The sequence below is a fragment of the Podarcis bocagei genome (genome assembly GCF_964188305.1).
Source record: "Podarcis bocagei genome assembly, chromosome: 12".
Lineage (NCBI taxonomy): Eukaryota > Metazoa > Chordata > Lepidosauria > Squamata > Lacertidae > Podarcis > Podarcis bocagei.
The window spans coordinates 29,768,682-29,791,113 of NC_138137.1; the positions used below are offsets into that span (position 1 = coordinate 29,768,682).

General features: G+C 42.7%; 1 protein-coding gene across 6 annotated transcripts in view; it reads left to right on the forward strand.

Annotated features, from left to right (window-relative positions):
• Window positions 1-22,432, forward strand: part of ETV1 (ETS variant transcription factor 1) — a 96,304-nt gene that overhangs the window by 46,875 nt on the left and 26,997 nt on the right. For all 6 annotated transcript variants that reach the window (XM_081164742.1, XM_081164743.1, XM_081164746.1 and 3 more), the window contains 3 exons: window positions 1,455-1,584; window positions 5,755-5,943; window positions 11,274-11,521. In XM_081164742.1, coding sequence (XP_081020868.1) covers window positions 1,455-1,584; window positions 5,755-5,943; window positions 11,274-11,521 — 567 coding nt within the window. The remainder of the gene's footprint in view (window positions 1-1,454; window positions 1,585-5,754; window positions 5,944-11,273; window positions 11,522-22,432) is intronic.

The window sequence follows — 22,432 nt, forward strand, 5'->3', positions numbered from 1 at the left end:
AACCAAAAGTTACTCTTCTCTTCTGTACTCCGGCTCCCCAGCCCAATGATAGTTTGAAGCCCTTTCTTGTAAGAAGTACAATACCTCTGATATAAATTATAGTAGCTAAAAACAAATGCAAATGGGTCGTTGTTTGCTTGCTTGCTAATGAGCTGGAATCTTGGCCATGCTTCAGTTTTAAAGGCTAAAAGCACTAATAACACAAAGGATCCCTGGTGTCTATTGACACCCAAAGATGTTCCTGATAATTCTCTCTCTCTCTCTCTCTCTCTCTCTCTCTCTCTCTCTCTCTCTCTCACTGCATTTTTACTCCAGTGATTTAATTAATCATTCATTTTGTTAGCTGCACTAAACCAAGGGTAGGAGGGTGGTTTCCTTGTCCCACATTGAAGGCAAAATTGGAAATACCATGAGCTACTGGGCTGCAGCTCATTTGCTTACTTTAGATATGTTGAGTTAATGTAAGCACTGGATTTGCATATCATTTGCATGAATCCTGGAAGGTGCCAAACTGGAGTTGATGGACATGTGGTGTTGATGCACCTGTTCTTTCCTTTGAATGTTCTATGCTTCTAATAGGCATTCACCATTTGTGTATACAGTATAGCCTTTGTAGAGGAGAACAGGAAGCACTTGTATACATGTTTGGGGTGCTAGATTGTGTCAGTTATCATCAAACGTGGAACAAAAAATTGGCACCCTAGAGTGGGAAACATACCATAATAGGTTGCTTGGAGCATTGTGAGAATTGCAGGTTGCGTGTGTTTGAATACATTTTAACGTGTGTCTTTCGTTTTGCTACAATCCAGATCCTTAAGCATTTTTTATCATATTTTCACGAGGGCTAGAAATGTGTTTTACGTCTTTAAATTCTGAAATCCAGTTTTACGTATTTAGGGATCTGCAGACGCAACATGCTTTTTGATGCCCGTTTTTAACATGCGACTGTGCAGGCTGAAATATTCGTGTTTGTGAACCAAGCCACGCGGCCAGGTTCATGCTGGAATTCAGGCAGCACATGATGCACTGTGCAGTGCTGAACAAATCAGGATGGTGCTGACTGAGGCTACGGTATCATAGGCTGAGCCACACAGTTTTGAAGTTCTGATGGGTGGGCGAAAGTATAGTCAATATGGTGCACTTCACATGTGCAGCTCTCATCGTCCCTGATTGGTGGGGGCTGATGGGAGTTGTAGTCCAACCACATCTAGAAAGCATCACGTTTGTTACCCCTAATCCAGAGTCTTCTCCTAAAAGCAGGTACCTGTTGTCCCGATGACACACACACATCAGTAGAAACCTGATTTTAGACAGGAGGCGAGAGCAGTATAGGGGAGCAATTTCATTCTGCCCAGTGCCAGGTTTAAAATGGAGCTGAAACCTCTTGATTCTCTCATCTGATTGTTCTTGCTTGAAATGGCTTAGTTTCTGTTCTCTGTCTTCTTTCTTTCCAGTGGCTTTCCATGGTCTCCCAGTGAAAATCAAGAAAGAACCGCACAGTCCGTGTTCTGAACTCAGTTCGGCTTGTAGTCAAGAGCAACCATTCAAATTCAGTTATGGGGAAAAGTGCCTGTACAGTGTCAGGTAAAGTAGCAGGTGTATTTTTGTAGTAAAACTAGCACAAAACCGCTGATAGGAGTGGGGGGAGGGGGACAGAACTGTATCTGCCTGGAGAAAGAGATTTTTTTCCAGACCTGTCACGTTTTAGAATAATCCTTCTTCTTTTAGGAACTTTTTGTTGGAAGTAACAATTCTCATCCAGTGCATCAAATTGTATAGTAAATAAGAAAGGGTATTCCGAAATGCATTCAGCCTAAAATAAAACAGTCTTCAAGCATCTGGGGTTCATTCCTAACTCCCTCCCCTCCCCCTCACTGTATTTTGTGGTAGCATTTTCAGTGACAAGCTGTAGTATTAAAGCTATGATGGTAATTGAGCTGTAAAAGTTCCCCTTCCCCTGCAGCTGCAGCTGCAGCCTGGTCTAAATACACAGCAGAATAAAGTTGAAAAATCCTGAGGCATTAGAATGGACTATACTACTCCAGACTGAAAGGGGGGTGGGGTAAAACATATTTTAACAATCTCTTCTGCAGAAAACTAGCACAGTAGAAGAGTGGGCTAGGTTGAAATTTTGGGGGGGGGGGTGTTGTTGTTTCTTACTTTCATTTTAAAGTGGTACAGTCCACTCTACTGCCTCAGGATTTTTCCCACATCTAAAAATAAATAAATAAAACCATCTAAAAATACAAGCATTCTCTTCCTTATTTTTGCTGTTTTTCGCTGTTTGTGTATTAGAAAATGAAAATGAAAATTATAAAAACAAACAAACTAATATTACGAAACTTTAGACCAGGCACCCCCAAACTCGGCCCTCCAAATGTTTTCGGACTACAAGGCCCATGATCCCTAGCTAACAGGACCAGTGGTCAGGGATGATGGGAACTGTAGCCCCAAAAACATCAGGGCTGAATTTGGGGGTGCCTGCTTTAGACTGAAGAGAAGAAATTTACTGAAGAGCGATGGATATATTTACATCCTTACCCGACACATTCTAAATGTGGGTGTCCGTTGGAATTTTCCCGGTGTGGTTGGGGGAATCAAAACAGTGAAAAGCGGGGTGGGAAGCAAGCTAGTTTCGCTCACACAGAAAGAGAAGAAGAGTGCCTGTAGACTTTGCTTCATAGCTCAAATTCTACAAATAATAAAAACTTTTTTTAAAAAAAGCTAGGGAGTTGGAGTTTATGGTTAATTGGAGGGGAGGCACCCCATGATTCTAAACTCACTTTAAGGTAATAATATTGTTACATATAGCCGCTATGCATTTACCTTCCCTTAGAATTTGAATTCCAAAAGGGAGGTTCTTGGTTGCCCCAAGGTTGGTAGGTAAGGGTGTGTGTGTGTGTGTAAGTACTTTTAAAAAATGCATTACATGCATTAGGTTGAAAGAGTCCTTCCTGCATAGACAACAAGCCTGGGCAAAATGCATTAGGTGTTCTGTTAACTTTTGCAGATGATATGTGTGTTCATTCATGGATGATTACTAAAAATCACATTTCATTCGGCTTTACAGATACTATTATCTCTTCAGAAACAGGTTTCTTCCCTTTGGGGAACGAAGGGTGGAGAGCAAGACTTTTTAAATGGCTTGCAGAATAATTTTTAATTGGTGTGATAGCATTATGCTCTTTAATAGCTTTCGCTTTTGAGTTTGCCGGCACAAAGTTTCTCCATGCATTGCTTCTCCAAAATCTCAGAAGAAGGATTATAAGTTGACTGCATAGACAGACTTATTTCTCCGTAGGAACTTTCTACAAAATGGTCAACAAACTTTTGCACCACCAAAGGACGACAGTCCTCTTATAACCAGCAGTAAGAACACAGATCCAATTCTTGCCCATTATATTTCCTCCCAAAATGTTGTAGATAAAACCTCAGTTAACAAAACATACCGTATATTTTGCCCTATAAGACGCACTTTTTCCCCTCCAAAAATGAAGGGGAAATGTCTGTGCGTCTTATGGGGCGAATGCAGGCTTTCGCTGAAGCCTGGAGAGCGAGGGGGGTCGGTACGCACCGACCCCTCTCGCTCTCCAGGCTTCAGGAAGCTATCCGCTAGCTGTGGGAGACCCAGCTCTCCCAGGGCTAGCGGAGAGCTTGCCTGCACCCAGAAGCTTGGGGCGCGCTGAGCTCCGCACGCCCCAAGCTTCGGGATTAGCGCAGTGCTCTGTTAGCCCTGGGAGAGCCGCGCGGCTCTCCCACAGCTAGGGGAGACCTTGCCTGCACCCAGAAGCTTGGGGCGCACTGAGCTCAGCACGCCCCAAGCTTCTGGATTAGCGCAGCGGTCCGCTAGCCCTGGGAGAGCCCCGCGGCTCTCCCAGGGCTAGCGGACTGCTTGCGCGCACCCAGAAGCTTGGGGCGCGCTGAGCTCCGCACGCCCCAAGCTTCAGGATTAGCGCAGCTGTCCGTTAGCCCTGGGAGAGGCGCCCGGCTCTCCCACGGATAGCGGAGACCTTGCCGGCACCCAGAAGCTTGGGGCGTGCTGAGCTCCGCACGCCCCAAGCTTCGGGATTAGCGCAGCGCACCTGGGGGGGAAATAAAAAATTTTTCCCTTTATTTCCCCCCAAAAAAACTAGGTGCGTCTTATGGGCCGGTGCGTCTTATGGGGCGAAAAATACGATATATTTGGCATACAAATATGCTGTCCCACTTGAGCTAGTTCCTTGTTGAAGACCTTTTTGTAGTTAGAGGTTGGCTCTAATATTTTGAAATGTCATCAGTGTCTACATTGTGTATACTATTCCTACCAGTTGGTAGGAGAGTTTCCTTCTGGCAGTATTTGGGCTTTTTCAAAAGCTTGTCTTCGAGATGGGATTTGGAATTCACATGTTTATAAATTAAAAAAGAACCTAGTTTGTGCATCACATTAAACCATAGTTAAACACATATAAGAGTCTGCAGGTGCACACGGCTTAAAATTCTTCACTTTGCTCCTTGTAGGGCTGGTAGCAACAAACCATAAGCCTTAAAATGTGTTGTTTGAACCTGGACTTGTGACTTGTGTCTCTCCAAACAAACCATATGCAATAACAGAGACTTGTTTGGGCTTACCACTCAGGGAAACAAACCACAAGCCTGAGTTCAGATGACACACCAAGCCGAGGTTTGTGGGGGGACTTTTGAACATTGTTCACCGTCACACTCCTTGTTCTTGTTAAACCATACTTAAACATTGACTGTGGCTTAATTGGGTCAAAGGTCCATGCTGCTTGCAAGACACCTTGGTCCTTTCTCGAAGAGAATGAAAAGCTTCTGGAGGAGCCTCCTCTAAAAACATAGCTATTGGTTTGAAAAAGCTGGGCATGGATTGAGGAAAGTGCTTTTGCACAATGTTTTAATACATGGAAGTGTAGGTCTATTGGTAGACTGGTTGATTCATAATGGTCCTGGTCTAATAAAGTCATCATTAGACTGTGAATGAGTATTGTGCTTGCTAACTCATCTCTCCCTTTGCTCACATTCTTCAATAAGAGACTACCTGGCTTCATTAAAGCATAGTTCTTTGTTGCATCTGAACCAGAATATCTGTGGATCAGATCCTGGTTTCGTATACTGAATTGCAGAATGTTTTGTATACTAGTTTGTAGCCCCAAGATTAAGCCACGGTTTATTGGTTCAGTTGCATTCTGCAAGAACGGACAGTCAGGTGATCCTTGGGTCTTGCACAGTCTGTTGCAAAGTGTTCCACGAGACTCTTCTGTTGCACAGCCAGTTCACAATGGGCTTCTTAAGACAATCAGCTGATTGTTGGGTCTTGCAAAAAACTCATTGCTGGGGTCCTGTGGGATACTTTGCAGCTGACATTTCTAGTCAACATTTACTTGTTAGGTATATTACACGCCCAACTGTTCTTTCCCTAACCTTCAAATGGAGACAGGAAATGATGGATAGAGAATGTTTTGTCCATTAATGAGGTGTTAGTAAAACCCAGGTTTCCCATGTCTACGATGACCAGTGCCAGTCATTGGATCATATAGGGCTGCTTTATACCAAGTCACACTACTGGCCTATTTAGTTCAGTATTATTTGCACTGACTGGCAGCAGCAGTCTAGAGATGTTGGTGATTGAACTGAGGACCTTTTCACATGCAAATCCATGTGTTCTGCCACTGAGTTTGTGACTCTGTACTGGCTATATGGCACTACGTATATGGGGCTAATGTGTCAATTATTTGCAACCCTTTATTTAACTGGCAGTGCCTATGATCAGAAGCCACAAGTGGGAATGAGGCCCTCCAATCCACCAACTCCATCCAGCACTCCAGTCTCGCCACTGCACCATGCATCCCCAAACTCAGCTCAGAATCCTAAACCTGACCGGGTTTTTTCTGCTCATTTGCCTCCATCCCAGCCCATCCCAGACAACAGCTTCCCCATGGACCACAGGTAAGAGATTGCTTTTCCTTACTGCTTCCACAACAGGTGCTGTTTTCAGTGAGCATATTGTTTGTTTGTATCAGTGTTCCTCACATCCATTCACCATGTTTGCAGTTATGGAAAGAAAACGATGAAGCTAAGTGTCCTTGGGCAGTCTTGCTACATTTCACCCAATTGCCAGGAAGATTATGTATGTGAAAGTGATATCATATAAGGGAAAGTAAAGGGTAAGGCTGGAGCTGTGTATTCCATTGATGATTATTGTTGTTTATTAATATTCATTAAATTTATATACCACCCTTCATCCAAAGGTCTCAGGGAGGTTCACAAGATAGAAATATGGGATAAAAACACAAAACAAATAGTCAAGACGAAACAACAACCCCCCCCCAAAGGCCATAGAATATTAATCGGCCAAAGGCCTGGTTGAAGACTGCCTTTCAACACTTGTGCTGTCTTCTATACTTGAAGCTTTTATAGAGGAACAGGGAACTTGTGGTTCTCCATATTCTTTGGAACTACAAGTCCCATCAGCCTCAGTCAGCATGGTCAATGGTGATGGATGATGGCTGTTGTAGTTAACAACAACAGGAAGGCCACAAGTTCTCCATTCTTGCTGTAGTTCCTGCTTGTGTCTCTGGGTGTCAGTGAGCAAAAGGCAAACAGGAACGTCTTTAAGGAATGTAAAAGGTAGGCGTTATTCAGAAGAAGCGGATGTTGTAAACTGACAGCTCTAGGCCCATATTGGTACTAACTCTGAAGTTCCACTGTCGCAAATATGATCAAATGTAGCATAATATTTCTATAGATCATACCCACTGTATGGGAGTAGGACAGGAAACATAGAGTATATGTACATCTATGCATTTGTTTTTGTGGAGCCAGGTTGATGGGTAACGCTGTGTATCAGGGTTTCCCAAACTTGGGTCCCCAGCTGTTGTTGGACACCAACTCCCATCATCCTTAACCAGCAGGGCCAGAGATCAGGGATGATGGGAATTATAGTCCCAAAACAGCTGGAAACCCAAGTTTGGGAAACACTGGTGTATGTCATTCAGTTCAGGAGAATGTGGCTTTTCAATACAGCAGGTTACTATTCTGAATTAAGTTCTTTATAGCCTAGGTCTACAGGCATTACTGCTTGTTGTAACAATTTGCATAGTATCCATTGAAAGGGTGTGGGTTTTTCCCCCTTTGAGCTTTTTGAAATGCAACAGCTTAGGAAAAGGAAGTTAAGCTGCCAAAACAAACTACGTTCAAATAACTCTAGGCTGAGCAAAACCACAAAAGCTAAAAAACTGAATTGAAGCTTCATCTCTACGTCCCTAGATCACCCTGCTTAGTCTTTGTGTTTGAAGCTCCTAAGGCAAAGCATTCATTGACTGAGCTAAATCTATTTTGCTTAGATTTTGCTGTGGCTATGTTTGAATTGTGATTGTAATTGTTTATGCAAGTCTGATCAAACATTTACTTATTTGGTTATGTTCTAACCTGCTCAGAACATACTCAAGGAGCCAGCTCTGATGTCATGTGTCTTTACGTCCCCAGCCTCTGTGAAGTAATGTAAAGACCCACAAATGGCATCATATTTAATGGATTTTTACCATTGTGGCACAATTTTGCCATGATGGCCCATGTAATTTGATGGTGGTTCCCTGCATTGTTTTGACTTATGTATCCTGGTAGCATGATCATTCCAATACCATGTAACTGTAGCTTTAGGCTATAGGAGCCATCCATGGGTTCAGTATTGTTGCCTGTGCCCTGCTTATGTAATACTTGATCATTGAACGAGCCTCTTGCCTTATAAATGGCCTCTGTTAAATCACACGTTTCAAGAGCACGGCCCAATCTCATGTACGCTTGCTTGGAAGTAGACGCATTGAGCTCAGTGGGGTCTTACTTCCAAGTACCTGTTCAGAAGATTACATAGCCATGCTGCTCTATAGATGGTGTTATTGCAGCAGCCTTCTTGGCAAATTCCTTTTTTACCCGTGATGATGATGATCTCGCTTGGCATCCTGGCTCTCCTGTAATTGTATGGTGGCAGGGCACAGCAAGGGTTGGGGTGGGTGGGAAACAGTTGCTGTATGGAAGAAAGAAAACTCCCAAGAAGTTTGCGGAATTGAGTGAACCTCTGGCTTAGCATACCTGCTGCTTCAATAACACAGTTCGTAAAAAGGAACAAGTATGTGGAATATAAATGGTCCTAACAAGCACCAACAGGAATCGAAGCCACTTGTATAAACACATGGCTTGATTCCATACAAAACTTCCAGTGCAAGTATTATTAACATCCTTTGAGGCTTCATAAGTGAGACTGTTTCTTATTTTAAGTTCACTCCTTGGCAGTTTTTAATGATGATTTCTGCTTCTTTTCTTTACTAAAGGGGAAAGGGGTGGGGGCAGAACATGAGCGTAGTGCCAGTCAACTTAGCTATTTTCTTGTGCGTTGAGGTTAATACTTTATTTTCTGAATGCGTGGGCAGACTGCAAAGGCACCACTCCTTTCACCATGGCACAGAATATTTTTAGCGGTGTGAAATAGACTTGCTTCCACACCATGTCTTTTTTATCTTTCTTTGGAATGAATGAGTTCAGCATTACTTTGAATGAATCTGTAAATTTAAATTAATCCAAGCGCAGGTTTTATTTCTGATCATACTTTTAGCCCGATCCTGTTGTAGCTGTAGGCAATGCTGATATAGCTTGAACATGGCACAAGGACAAGATGCACTATATTATATAAATAATAATACTCTTCAGTGTTGGGGATGCTCTGCCCACCGTAACTGCTCCAACTTCATTTAATTCTGCTTGTCTGAATCAATACAATTGCCCAAACAAATTAATATTTCCAGTTTCACTTTTTAAAATAACTTTAATTAATTGCTTTGAATCTCTGGAGTTAAAATAATAAGAGAGCTGATATGGAACACATGTTAATTTGTGGTTTACATGTAATGGTCAAACTATGGCTTTGCCTATTGGACTGTGTTTCAGGCTTGCTGAAAAAAGAAAACATTCAGTGGGTTCCATGGAGTGTCTAGTGCAGAGGTTTTCAACCTTTTTGGGTCCACAGCTCCCTTGACCAACTGCATTCTTTCTATTGCACCCCTGTGGGGCTCAGAAGCCCAGTTATGTCACCCCTTGCCTGCAGAGCTGGTAGCCCCTTAGCCCTCCCTTGTGGAGGGTTCCCTTAGCCTCCTCCCCTCTCCCTCTCCTTGGGAGTCCTCTGGACAGCTGCAGCTGCAGCCCCTGATCTCGAGCTGTCCAACCTGCCTCACAGAGAGGTGCCTCCTCACACTGCCCCACAGTGGCCTGGGAAACACCCTCTGACCAGCCCCAGAGGAACAATTCACCTGGGGAGCTTGTAGCCGGGGCTGCTGCAGCAAACAGCTGTGCAAGCCTTTGGGAGGCAGAGATGCGAGAGGGCATCAGAAGAGGGAAGGGAAGAGGGACAGAGGCCAGTGTTTCCTGCAGCACCCCTGGCCATCATTCAAGGCGCCCCAGGGTGCCACGGCACACTGGTTGAAAACCACTGGTCTAGTGAATCATCGCCTTTGTCTTCTAGGACCACTTTCGCCTTTACTTATATGCTTCAATTCTCTCCCTCAGTTCCTGGTTCCCTAGTTTACCAAAACTTATCCGTGCACAGTAAACTGTGGTATGCACAAACAATAGTTTGCTTCAATAAACCATAGTTAATATTAACCATACTTAGGGGTTTTGACATTACACTAAAATACAATAGAATTAGTTTACAAAAATCAAGCAAAAACTGCCAAACTCCTTATGGCCACGCAGGAGTTGGTTGTGGTGGGATGGATGTGTGAGCCTTGAGGACTTCTTCTTATTCCCACTGTTGTTTTCTGAACCAACTGTGCCCCCAAATACCCCAGTAATAAGATCATTAAGTTTGCAGATGATACAACGGTGGTTGGTTTAATCACGGCTGGAGAGGGGGTGGCGGCCTATAGGAAGGAAGTTGAGCAGTTGGGGGAGTGGTGCAGGAAAAACAACTTACTCCTTAACTCAAAGAAAACAAAAGAGATTATTGTGGACTTCAGATTATTGTGAAAATTCAGCCACTTATTATTGAGGGGAAGTGTGTGGAACAGGTCTCAGTCTTTTGATTTCTGGGAATGGAGTTGAGAGATGACCTAACCTGGGGAGAAAACAGCAAAGCCCTGATGAAGAGAGCACAGCAGAGGTTATATTTTCTGAGAATCCTCCGGAAAAACAATCTCTCAAAGGACCTGTTGATGGCATTTTACCATTGTACTGTTGAGAGTGTATTAACTTATGGTCTGTGTGTGTGGTTTGGGAGCTGCATGGTCAGGGAAAAAATGCTGTCCAGGGTTGTAAAGACTGCAGAGAGAATAATTGGGTGCACTCTTCCCATCTTGGATCAAATCTATGCTTCCAGGTGCCATAAGAAAGCTGCAGAGATAGTGCAGGATAGTGCGCACCCCGGAAATGATCTCTTTCAGCTTCTGCCTTCTGGAAGAAGGTACAGGGTTATAAAGACTAGGACTAGCCACCTGAGAAACAGTTTCTATCCAAATGCATTTTTGGTTTTAAATGCAGTGTAAGGTAGTCTCTATGGGAGTATATTGTATTTAATTATGGGGTATCAGAGTTTTTAGGGGGCTAAACAGGCTGGGATAGCAGGTTTGTTGGTTTTTGAATGTCTGATGTAGATTTTTTCAATTTCATTGTTCTGTATGGGACAATGACAATAAAGATTATCGTATCGTACAAAGTACATTATAATGTTAGAGATGGGAATATCACTTTAGCAGAAGCTAGTGTTTAAACCATGATCTTCTGAGCATTTGGAAGTGGAATTGGAGAAAGTAAAAACTTGAATGATATGTGTGTTTTATTCCCCCCCTCCCGCCCCATATCTCAAGTGACCAAAAATATTCAATATTGTGGTTTCTAATAGTTGGTTGTTGTTGTTTTAAAAAAACAACCACCTAATTTCTATCACTTATGAGTGGTGGTGCTAGGAAAATAATTTTATTATGAAAGCCTTCTCGGGGGCAACTCTCCTTATCTAATTCTTGCAGATAGATGCCTCTTGCGCAGTCTCATACAGGCCAGTCAAGGCATTACTCTGCAAAAAAATTATATAAGCAGTGTTTACATTGTAGAAGGATTTCCGTCCCAGAAAGCATACCACCACAAATTGTTTCTCACCTGTTGTGAGAGTTTTCCCCGCTTCTCGAATTTTTCATGCTGACTCCCCCTCCCACCTTTCCCCCATTCCTGGATTAATAGTAGTAACATCGCTCTGTATCTCGAACTGAACTCTCTCTGTGTTTGTATCCTAGATTTCGCCGTCAGCTCTCAGAACCTTGCAATTCATTCCCTCCTTTGCCTACCATGCCAAGGGAAGGACGTCCGATGTACCAACGGCAGATGTCTGAGCCAAACATCCCTTTCCCACCTCAAGGGTTTAAGCAGGAGTACCATGATCCGGTGTATGAACACAATGCCATGGTTGGCAATTCAGTCAATCAAAACTTTCCCCCTCCTCTGATGATTAAACAAGAACCTAGAGATTTTGCATATGATTCAGGTAGGTAGAAGGTTATTCTCTTTCCTCTTTTGTTTGGTAGGCTTTTCTTTATTCAACAATTTGCCTCCTCGGTAAGTCTCGTAGGAGAGGATAACTTTCCTGATAAATAAGAATACTGTACTCCTTTGAGTTTCCATGTTGAGATTATTGTGGTAGAAAAGGCTTTATTGTACTAGACACCAGACTAGCAGCCCTATCTCATCAGAACAGATAAAGCTGCGTTCAAATTGCCTTGCCATGCTTTCTCTCTCTCTTGAATACTTTCCTGTGAAATTGCAATGGAAAGAAATCATTTCAGCTGTTGAGGAAGAGAACTGGTTGTTGAACTTGATGCTGTAGCTCGTAATACAGTTATACATCTGTCTATGTAGTGATGTCTGAGCTTCTCCGATATTTTAGGAACAGAATTTAAACCTTTACATTCTCGTAGCCATATTAGAGACTTGATTCTTCATCTTGAGTGCATTGGGAATTCAACAGGCCAATCAAAACAGGAATTGGGTGTTTATGGCCCTCTCTCTCCCATCAGCTCCAACCAGCATGTCAGTAGTCACCCGTGATGAAAAGGTGTCACCCTCCAGCAACATCTGGAGAACCACATGCTCCCCACCCCCCTCCTCTGACTATATCTATATCACTGAATGTCTCCATAAACACCACTTCTATTGATCTTAAGAATTCTCCAATGATTTTGATATTGAATATTCAATTCAGATGAATTGTGTTTGGATTGTGACTTATATCCTGGCTTTCAGTTGATACTGTTCTTTTCTTTTTAAGTAATTAGTAATTATGAGTATGAGGGATGCGGGTGGCTCTGTGGGTTAAACCATAGAGCCTAGGACTTGCCGATCAGAAGGTCGGCGGTTCGAATCCCCACGACGGGGTGAGCTCCTGTTGCTTGGTCCCTGCTCCTGCCAACCTAGCAGTTTGAAAGCACGTCAAAGTGCAAGTAGATTAATAGGTACCGCTCCGGCGGGAAGGTAAACAGCGTTTCCGTGCGCTGCTCTGGTTCACCAGAAGCAGCTTAGTCAAGCTGGCCACATGACCCGGAAGCTGCACGCCGGCTCCCTCGGCCAATAAAGCGAGATGAGCGCCGCAACCCCAGAGTCGGTCATGACTGGGCCTAATGGTCAGGGGTCCCTTTACCTTTACTAATTATGAGTATAATACATTTTGCCTCTTCGGGAAACACACCATGAATGTGCTCGATTTTTTGGTGCAAGTAGTAGGCAGCCTATTTCAGGTTAAAGTTCCCAGGGTGTGTTATTGCCTTGTATGGTTATAAGATAATTTCCCATGTCTGGGAAGCCAGATCAAAAGCATCAGAGCCTGCTGTTCAGAGAACCCTTGTCCTTTGCTTAGCAAAAGGCCGATGCTATCGGCCACCTATTAAGTTGCTCAGGAGGGGCTAGTTAAGGTTCCAATCGATAAAGCTTGAGCACTTTCCTCTTAGAATTGATTCCACCCCACACACCTTACAGTAGGATTAAATCTGGAAAGATTTGTCCACGATTTAAGAGTTGCTCAAAGCCTTGAAACTGTTTCCTTTTAGCATAGCAGATGTCGCTCCTGACACAGAAATAAAAGGGCCTACAGTCCTAGTCACCGTGTTATGATCTTTACAAGTGCACTTGTTCAGCCTACTAAATTTCAAGGGCAACAAGGCTCTATTGTCAATGTGCTTTTTATGTTTAGGCAAGTAGTTTGTGCAATTTCCCCCACCCTTGGTTTCCACGGGAGCTCCTACTCATTCTTTCTCATTTATCCATCAAATGATTTCTCCCCCTTACCATTCACAAAGATGATCATCTGGTGTAGTAGTCTTTAAACTTCTGTTTTCCATTGCTGGTACGGAAAACTCCCCCCCCCCTTCCCAAGTACAGTTTTGGACAAATAGGGAGGCCACCTCAATACTGTCAGTATTTTGCAAGAGGGGTTCTAGAAATGTTAGATTTGCCAAAGCAAAGTAAAGTAAAACACTCTGTTACTATGGTACAACAAATCCACCACCCCGCCTGAACTCTTTGCAGTTAGGAAAGTCACAGATAAATGTGTGGGATGAACTGTGCACAGCTACCACACAAGCATATGAGCATATGATTTCATGATGAATGATTGTTGTCGCATAACTTCCCCACAAGCAAACTGGAATGAATGACCAATTATAACCTCTGTGCTATTTGAAGGCGAATGCTCAATATACAGGTTGGTTGGAGGAGCCTGAAATATCCCTGATAGTCAGAAATAGCCTTGCTGAACAGGGGTTTAATGTCTTAAATGGTTCTTTCCCTTGCCATCTCCTTTATATTCGAAAATTAAAGTCCTCGATTATCACTTTATGAAGATGGGAATATGTATTCTTATCTCACCCTTCCTTCAGGAAAGTCAGGGTGGTGTACAAGGTTCTCTGTCCCCTGTTTTATCCTTGCATCAGCCCTATGAAGTAGGTTAGGCTGAGAAAGTGTGATGGGCCCTTGGTTACCCAGTGAACTTCATAGCTGAGTGGGGATTTGAAAATGGGTCTTCCATGTGCTAGTCCGACACTCTAAGTCAGGCATGGCCAAACTTGGCCCTCCAGCTGTTTTGGGACTACAGTTCCCATCATCCCTGACCACTGGTCCTGTGAGCTAGGGATGATGGGAGTTGTAGTCCCAAAACAGCTGGAGGGCCAAGTTTGGCCATGCCTGCTCTAAGTGCTCCACCACACATACACTATGTACTTGTGTCTATTAGTGCCTTCCACACAAGGTTCTTCCCAAAGTCGTCATCATTGCATTTTGACAAAAATGCATTGGGCAATCCCAGTGGATACTTGTGCACTTACAGTTGACAACCAGGCCCAATAAAACCTTCTCTGCTAGGCATGTGCAGATCACATTGTACCAGCCCTTAGTCTAGTCCTCCATCACTCTCATCTATTTATTTAAAGTACTGTTTTCCCATTTTTCAGCCATAAAAAAAATTCTTGGAGTGGCTTGGAAATGTCAGTGATAAAGGCTATCCCTATTCTCAGGCTTATAATATAAACACATGATATGAAAATATAAGGGAGAAGGAAAACGGAACACTATTTCTCACCCACCCATGGTGTGACTCAGAATTTGCATAGAGTGTTGAATTTGAGTATATTCTTCGGTTGCTTGAAACATTGACTGTACTGTCCTCCCATTCTAGGTAATGGATAGTTTGGCCACACAATGGGGAATGTGATGGCTGGCTCTGGTGGAGCATTATTCTGGCTCCTTGATGCACTTTTATTTTTAGTACTCAGTATGGAGCACACTCTCCCCCCCCCTTATTCCAATATGTTTGTTTCTGATTCCCCTTCCTTTCTGCCCATCACTATAAACTTCAGAAGTTGGTCTCTTTGCTCTTGCAGGAGAAGAATTAGTTCTAAAAATGAACCAACAGTGCAACTAGTGGCCATTAAAAATTGATTTGTGGCCTCAGAGTACTTCTTATTGACTCCAAAAACCCCACATTTAAGTTGACACATCTGTACACAACATAAATTGCAGTCAACAACTAGGGTCTGATGATATTTTGTCGTGTTGCCATCTGTTCTCCAGAAACCATCATTTTCCCTTTCCTTGCTCTAAGGGTACATTAAATAACCTTTTTGGAGACATAATGCATTTGCCATTGAATCATTGATTTTATTATGCTTATGGATGTTTGGGTATAAGTCGCTCTGACAAAGAGCTTGCATAATATTACTTTGCTGTCCAGATAAAAATTCAAAAATCTGTTTTGCAAGATTATTATACTAAGATGTTCCTTCTGGGATATTTTGAAAGAGCCTCATAACTGCTGATTGCTTTTGAGCACTGTATTCTTACCCGTTTTGGAAATCTGGTGAATGAAAACCATTATTATAGAATGATTATAACTCTATTAAAACATGACATTAATTATGACATCGGAAATGGCAGATCAATTAGTTGTAATTGTAATTGCAGGTATGCAATTTCTATTGCAGAATGTTGAGATAATGGAACATGGAAAAAAAGAGAAATGTCAACAGAATAGAAGCTGTTTTATTTTTCCACCCAACCTAGGAGCCATGTTGAGGGGAAAATCAAGTAACATAAAATAAGGCAGTGCCTTTGATTTGACTAATTTCTATTAGAGAAAGAATACGCAAGCTTTTCAGTTACACAGAATTCTGCACATTAAAGTATTCTAGGTAATTCAATAGCTTGTATACTTGAATAGCCAAATGAAGTTAGTCGATTTAAAATGGGAATTTGCTTCTATCATGATGTGCTGTTTTTAACAACCATGAGTACAGAACATATCCCCAGTCAGCTATCACCCTACCCCAATTTTCCATTCTGGGGAACTGTTTCAAGTGTGCCTGGATACCTGCCAGGTTTTTTTTGTTTTTGTTTTTTTAAAAAAACAACTCTTTTAGCCTGAATATAGCACCAGGACTGCTCTTGTGGCTTAGATTATCTGTGCTTAGACAACATTAGGATAAATTGTACCCTATTGTTATGATTAGGCTTGATAATACTGGAAGTGCAGATTTCCCTGGGTCTTACCTCAAGCTGATCTGTTCATTTTTCTGAGGGGAGGCATCCCAAAGTTTGGTGCTGAGCAACGGCTTATCCAACCCCTTACTTATCTGTAGGGCTCTGCAGGGTTTATACTTGCTTCCCATCATCTTCAGAATATGGGTGCAATCCTATAAATTGCATAGTGTACCATCTGGTGTGGTAATGCCACACAGCTGTACGTACAGCTCATTTTCATTCAGCCCACTTCCTGTCAAATTATCATTTTTCTTATTGACAAAATGGACTATTAAGTATCTTCTGCTTTAAAGTGGTTTTGCATATTACAAACCAGCAGTGATAGCAAAAGTTGCCAGACACTTGTGTATGTTTTTTGTTTTTGTTTTGCAGTCCTGGTTTAATATGTCAAGTGGATGGTGTTGCGAACAATATCTGGTTTTCAACATTGTGATATATCACCAGCCAAACTTCACAACATATTGATATATTGCAATGTCTGAAATAAGGATGGAACTATGTAGAGACATTGGCTGCCTTCACGGGTTTTCCCACATTGTGATTTTTTCATAGTGCGTGCACACACACACATTCGCAATATATTGCTAGGTCAAAAACTGAAACCAATATCACAATATGGACTTCAAACCAGTTTTGGGCGATATATCGCCCAGCCCTACTGTACATACATGCACGTACCAGTCCTAAAAGACCCACATTGGCTCCCAGTACATTTCTGAGCACAATTCAAAGTGTTGCTGCTGACCTTTAAAGCCCTAAATGGCCTTGGCCTAGTATACCTGATGGAGCGTTTCCACTCCCATCATTCTGCCCGGACACTGAGGTCCAGCTCCGATGGTCTTCTGGCGGTTCCCTCACTGCGAACCAGGCAGAAGGCCTTCTCGGTGGTGGCACCCGCCCTGTGGAATCCCCTCCCATCAGATGTTAAGGAAATAAACAACTATCTGACTTTTAGAAGACACCTGAAGGCAGCACTGTTTAGGGAAGTTTTTAATGTTTGATGTTTTATTCTGTTTTTAATCTGTTGGGAGCCACCCAGAGTGGCTGGGGAAACCCAGCCGGATGGGCAGGGTGTGTGTGTGTGTGTTTTATACCCCACATGCTCTGTATGCAGACACTTTGTGTTTCTTCCGTTGACATAATTTCTGTAACATCAGATGTAATCAAATATCCCAGTGTTTGTGTTGGGAGGCTGAATGTGGGTGAGCTTGTTGAGACTAGACCATAGTCAAAAAACCAAGTCTTTCACTTTTGCTTTATTTGGGAATGTGGGGAGGACTGAGAGAGTAGTAGAGGGTGTCCCATATTTAATGGGTTCAGCTTGTAATAGTGAATAAGTTTCACAGCCTTGAACAGTTCTGAATCCATTACTTCACCTGGTTCTTAATTAAATGTTGTGACACAAAGTATATCTCCCCCGCCCCCCGCATTTACCACCAGCTTTTCAGCCACATTTAAAATTTATTAACTTTGTTGCCTCATAACATTGATTCTTTAAAAATACTTGACTGTCCTTTGACAATATTCAACAGGTCAGTTGACCAACTGTTGAGTGTCACAAAGAAAAGGCAGCCTACAATGACAGTGCCTTGCTGAAACTTGCTCTATGTCTGGAACAGAAATTTCTCTGTCAAAATATTCCCTCTTCACACTTTGGGAATGCTGTTTATTTTCTTCTGTTTGAAATATTCAGAGAAAACAAGGCACAAGCATGACAGCAGTCTGTCACTTGTAAACTTAGTGCTCAGTAGAGAATTGGCATGGAAGTTGAAGGAAGGATAACCAGAGCAGCAAAACTCTTTCAAAGATAAATGATTCAAACTCCATGGTGTTGTCACCATACAACGCAAGATTACCATAACATACAATTATTATTATTATTATTATTATTATTGTCATTGCAAAGGTGAGTAAAAATCTGGTGTTTATGCTGTTTACTACATATAGGAGTCAGAATGAAAATATTTAAAAAATGGGGTAGGAAGAGTGCCAGTGGCAGGGAGGGCGGGGCAGGGAGAGTGACATAATCAAAGCAATACACTATATTGCCGCAAGAATATTAATTGCCACAAACTGGAGAGGAGAGAAAATCCCAACAAAGCTGGAGTGGCAAACTAAGTTGTTAGGGTACTCTGAGTTGGCAAAAATGACAAACTGAGAAGTAATACTGACCAAGCATTTATTAGGAAAGATAAAAATATCTTATTGAATACTGCAATAATATGACGTCAGTGGCAGGATTTGAATGACTTCTGTGGTAGGATGAACAACCATGAGGCACGGTAACACTGATGAAAATTAACAAAAAGAAAATGAAAGTTAGCAGTGTGCTAGATAGATTAAGTGGTAAATAAACGATGAGGTAACGGGAAGTTGTTAGAAACTCAAGAAGAATGTACAGTGATAGGATGTAACAAATTGTATCATTTTCTTTCCCTTTTTTATTAGCCCTTATGTTTGTTACTTCTTTTTAATCTCAAAGAAGCATTTAAAAACAAACACACAAATCAATACACTATCTCTGTGCAAGGACCATAGCTCAGGGATAATCACATGCTTTTGCTGCAGAACATCAAAGGCAACTTAAGGGGGGAAAGAACATTTCGTAGGCAACGTGAAAGATATCTGCTGTAGAGCAGGGATTGGGTGTGTGGGTGTTTTCCATCCTGAGGGCCACATTCTTTTGTGGATAGCCTCCAGGGTGTGGGGCACGGGCCAGTGATGGGGAAGGCCATTGTCAAAAGTGAGTGTGAAAGCTAGAGGAGTATGTGGAGCAGGTTCATTGAGGGTTGTTGCTTGCTGAGGGGGTCAGGCAAGTTCTGAGGGCCAGGTGGGCCTGAGCCACTGCCATTAGGAAGGTCGACAAATAAACTGTGTTGGAAGGTTGGGAGGCTGGATGGCTTGTCCCTCTCATCCAGTATTATCTACTCTGACCAGTAGAGGTTATCCAGAGTCTGAGGAATAGGTCCATCACATCCTAACCTCTGCTACTTGGTACTATACAAAAAACCCTGAAACCTGGAGGTGCCAGGGATTAAACTTCTCTGTGCAAAGCATATCCTCTACTACTGAGCTACAGCCCCTGCCTGGGACAGACAAAGTCTGTACTGGCATTGTGCATATCTTCACTGAGTGAAACTCAAAGCTGCTTGGGTAGAGTGCTGTGGGGAGCACTTTCTTCCCTCCCTTTATGACCAAGTTTGATGCCCTGGGAATTCTGTGTCTGGTTTCATCCACTGCTTCCGTACAACAGAACGTTGAATGTGGCCTACTCCCCCCCCCCTTCAAATCTGAATTTGCCTCGCTTAACCAGACTGGTTAAAAGACTTCAAAAACAAAGCTTTGAAAAACTTTTATGGTGATTTGGCTGGTTGTGCCCTGGTTTGTTTCTTCAGTGTAATATTTTAAGTGAACAGAATTTCAGTATCTTACCAGATGGATGTCTCTGTAGCAAGAGCAAATAAGGCCAAGGTGAAATGTTCTTCTTAATTTGTAGATTTGAAGAGCTGACCTTCTAATATTTATGCCTTTAGATTGCCTATCTCCCCCACCCCTGCCCCGTTTTTTATGTTTCAAATCTTTTATAAACGCCTTTTTATCTTTGATATTCCATTGCACTCTGTAAAAGAACCCTTAGATTGTGATGTACACTTTTTAGGAAGTAAAACTCATTGAACATAGAGACTTCTGAGTAAAATACATGTTAGCACTGATGATGAGATATACCTTAATAAAACAGTTATTTTCCATTTGCTTAGTAGGTTAACATTAGGGACAAGTGCTGTTCAAATTCATGTAACTATCCTCTGCTCTACTACTGCCTATATATATATATTTTCCTTAGTATTTCTTGTCTAGAGTTTTTTAGGGTTTTGTTTTGTTTTGAAGTTCACATGAGTTTTGAAGTTCCCATCAGTACAAAACAAGTAGTTTTTGATGAATTCCTAAATGCCTTATAATGTGGAAACAACTCTTCTGTTAGTTTATACGGCAGGTGGCAGCTACAATTTATTGTCCTGTTTTATCCAATACAAAGAGTTGTAGGGTCAAATATTCAGTGCATTTTGCTTCACAACATTCAAGATTGTTGTGTATAGTTGTTTCTGCCAGACAAAAAATGGTAACCGCTTGCCATGCGTATATAGTAATGGCAGCGTATATAGTAATGTATCCTTGATACATCCTTGGAAACAAGTTTATGTTGATGCCCTGATAGTTTTCGTTTTTAGCCTCTTCAAATAGCATAGCTATATTGCAGTAGGCTGCCACACTTGTTAATTGTTCCTCAGCCTCTATAAAGCTGAATGTGTTGAATCAAGCTGTTCAGAAAGTTTATTTTTCTGATCAGCAATTGTTCCTTTAAAAACCCCCGACAGTAAACCCTTGTGGTGGTTGCTTGTGCAACACAGACTTGTTAATTTTGCCCTTATGAGTCGCTAGAACAGCCTGATCTGCCAGGGAAACATCTCTTGAACCACAATCCTGTGCTGTACAAACAGATAAAGCCACTGAACTCTGGCTTGCCCTGCACTGAAAAGACTTAATCTCCTCTCATTGCTAATTCTTTTGCTGCAATAACACAGCCACACAAGGACTGCTCAATTAGGTCCTCGAATGGGAATGAGTTGTATTCCATTTTAAGAATTTATATGTCAGGCTGTTGCCTCATAGTATGAATGAATGAAAGAAATGATAGATTGGCTGACTGTTACTACTTTCTTATTTCTCATCGGTAAAGAAAAAAGAAGAATGGAGGGAGAGAGAGAGAGAGAGCAGGCCCACAGGTGTTTGTAATGGAGACAGGGACAGACATCCGGTTGGCTTTCAGCCCACACAGCTGTTGTGTTGTTAACGTCTTTGCAACCCCGCCGTTCATCTGTACAGATACTAGGAGAGAATGCAAGACACAAAAACTTTATTTCTTTATAGCAAGCTTTATGTGCTGCTTAATCAGAAAAAATTCAAAGCAGTTTAAATGGTGTAAACTGTTAATTAACGATATTAAAAAAGCAGACTTTAAAAACAAAAGACACAATAGAATTATCAAAATATAAATAAAAACAGTTTACAAAACCAAATGTACATAGTAAAACTGCGTGGGTAGGCTATCTTAAGCAAAGTTTTTAGAAGGCATCAAAATATTATGTACTAATATTAATAGTACATAAATAAATTATATGTTCACAGTTCCTAATATCACATTCATACCCAATGTTAAAACCATAAAGTCCCTCCCAGCCCGTGGGGAAGCTAAAACCATAGAGCAGAATTAATCCAATTCCAATCAACTTGCTAAAAGTGCCTGTGAAAACAGATGGGTCTTAACTTGGTGCCAGAATGATGTGGTGTCACCATCAACACCAAGGGGAGGGTATTCTGCATAACACACTTTGCTTGACAGTGGAATGTGGAGAAGCTTTCCATCTGAACTTCATTCAAATGGACAGGATGGGGAGAGATGATCCATCAGGTATTAGGGTCCCAAGTCATTTAGGGCAGTGTTTCCCAACCTTTTTTGGGCAACGGCACACCTGTTTAATGAAAAAAATCTCGCGGCACACCACCATTACAGCCCCGTGACGTCAGCGCGCAGCGTCACGCCGGGAGGGACGCACAAAAGTGAAAGTTTTTTCCCTCCCCCTTGCCGGGGAACCTCCAAGCTTTGGGGGTGGGAGGAGGCAGCAGAGCGAGGGACTGAGGGACGGCGGCAACTGAGGCGGCGGCGGCTGTTGTGGTGGTGGCGGCGATAGCGGGCGGAGGAGGGGGCGGCGGGGCTTGAGGAGCCGTCGCCGGGAGTTGCTGCTGCTGCTGTTGCTGCTGCTGCCCGGACATGCCGGCCTCCTCCTCCTCCGCTGTCTCGCGCTCCTCCCTTTTGCACGCGCTGCCCCGCCGCTCGGCACCACCACCGCGGAGCCGCCCCCGGCTCGACGCGGATCCTCGCCGCCGCCGCCTCTCACCGCCCGACTCGCCCGCCTCCCTCCCACGGCACACCAGCCAACGTCTCACGGCACACTAGTGTGCCGGGGAACACCGGTTGGGAAACACTGGTTTAGGGCTTTATAGTTAAACGCTGGCACTTTTGCAAATCAACACAAAATGGAGTTGGAAGAGAGCTCACACCCAGTAACTTGTGGCTCGCATAGGAACTGCTTGCACCCATCTGCATGCTTTGAAGGCCAGTATCATGTAGTCTCAGCACATCACTAAGGAAATCATGTGACTCTGGAATCCAGCAATTTCAATTATGAGTCTGTCGGCTGGGTGATCTTGCCTGTTGGCCATCGGCACTCCTCTCACACCAAGCATTTTGATAGAGGTTCACTCTGACCACTGTCAGAAGAAAATGGCATAAACAGACAGTTTTCATCATGGC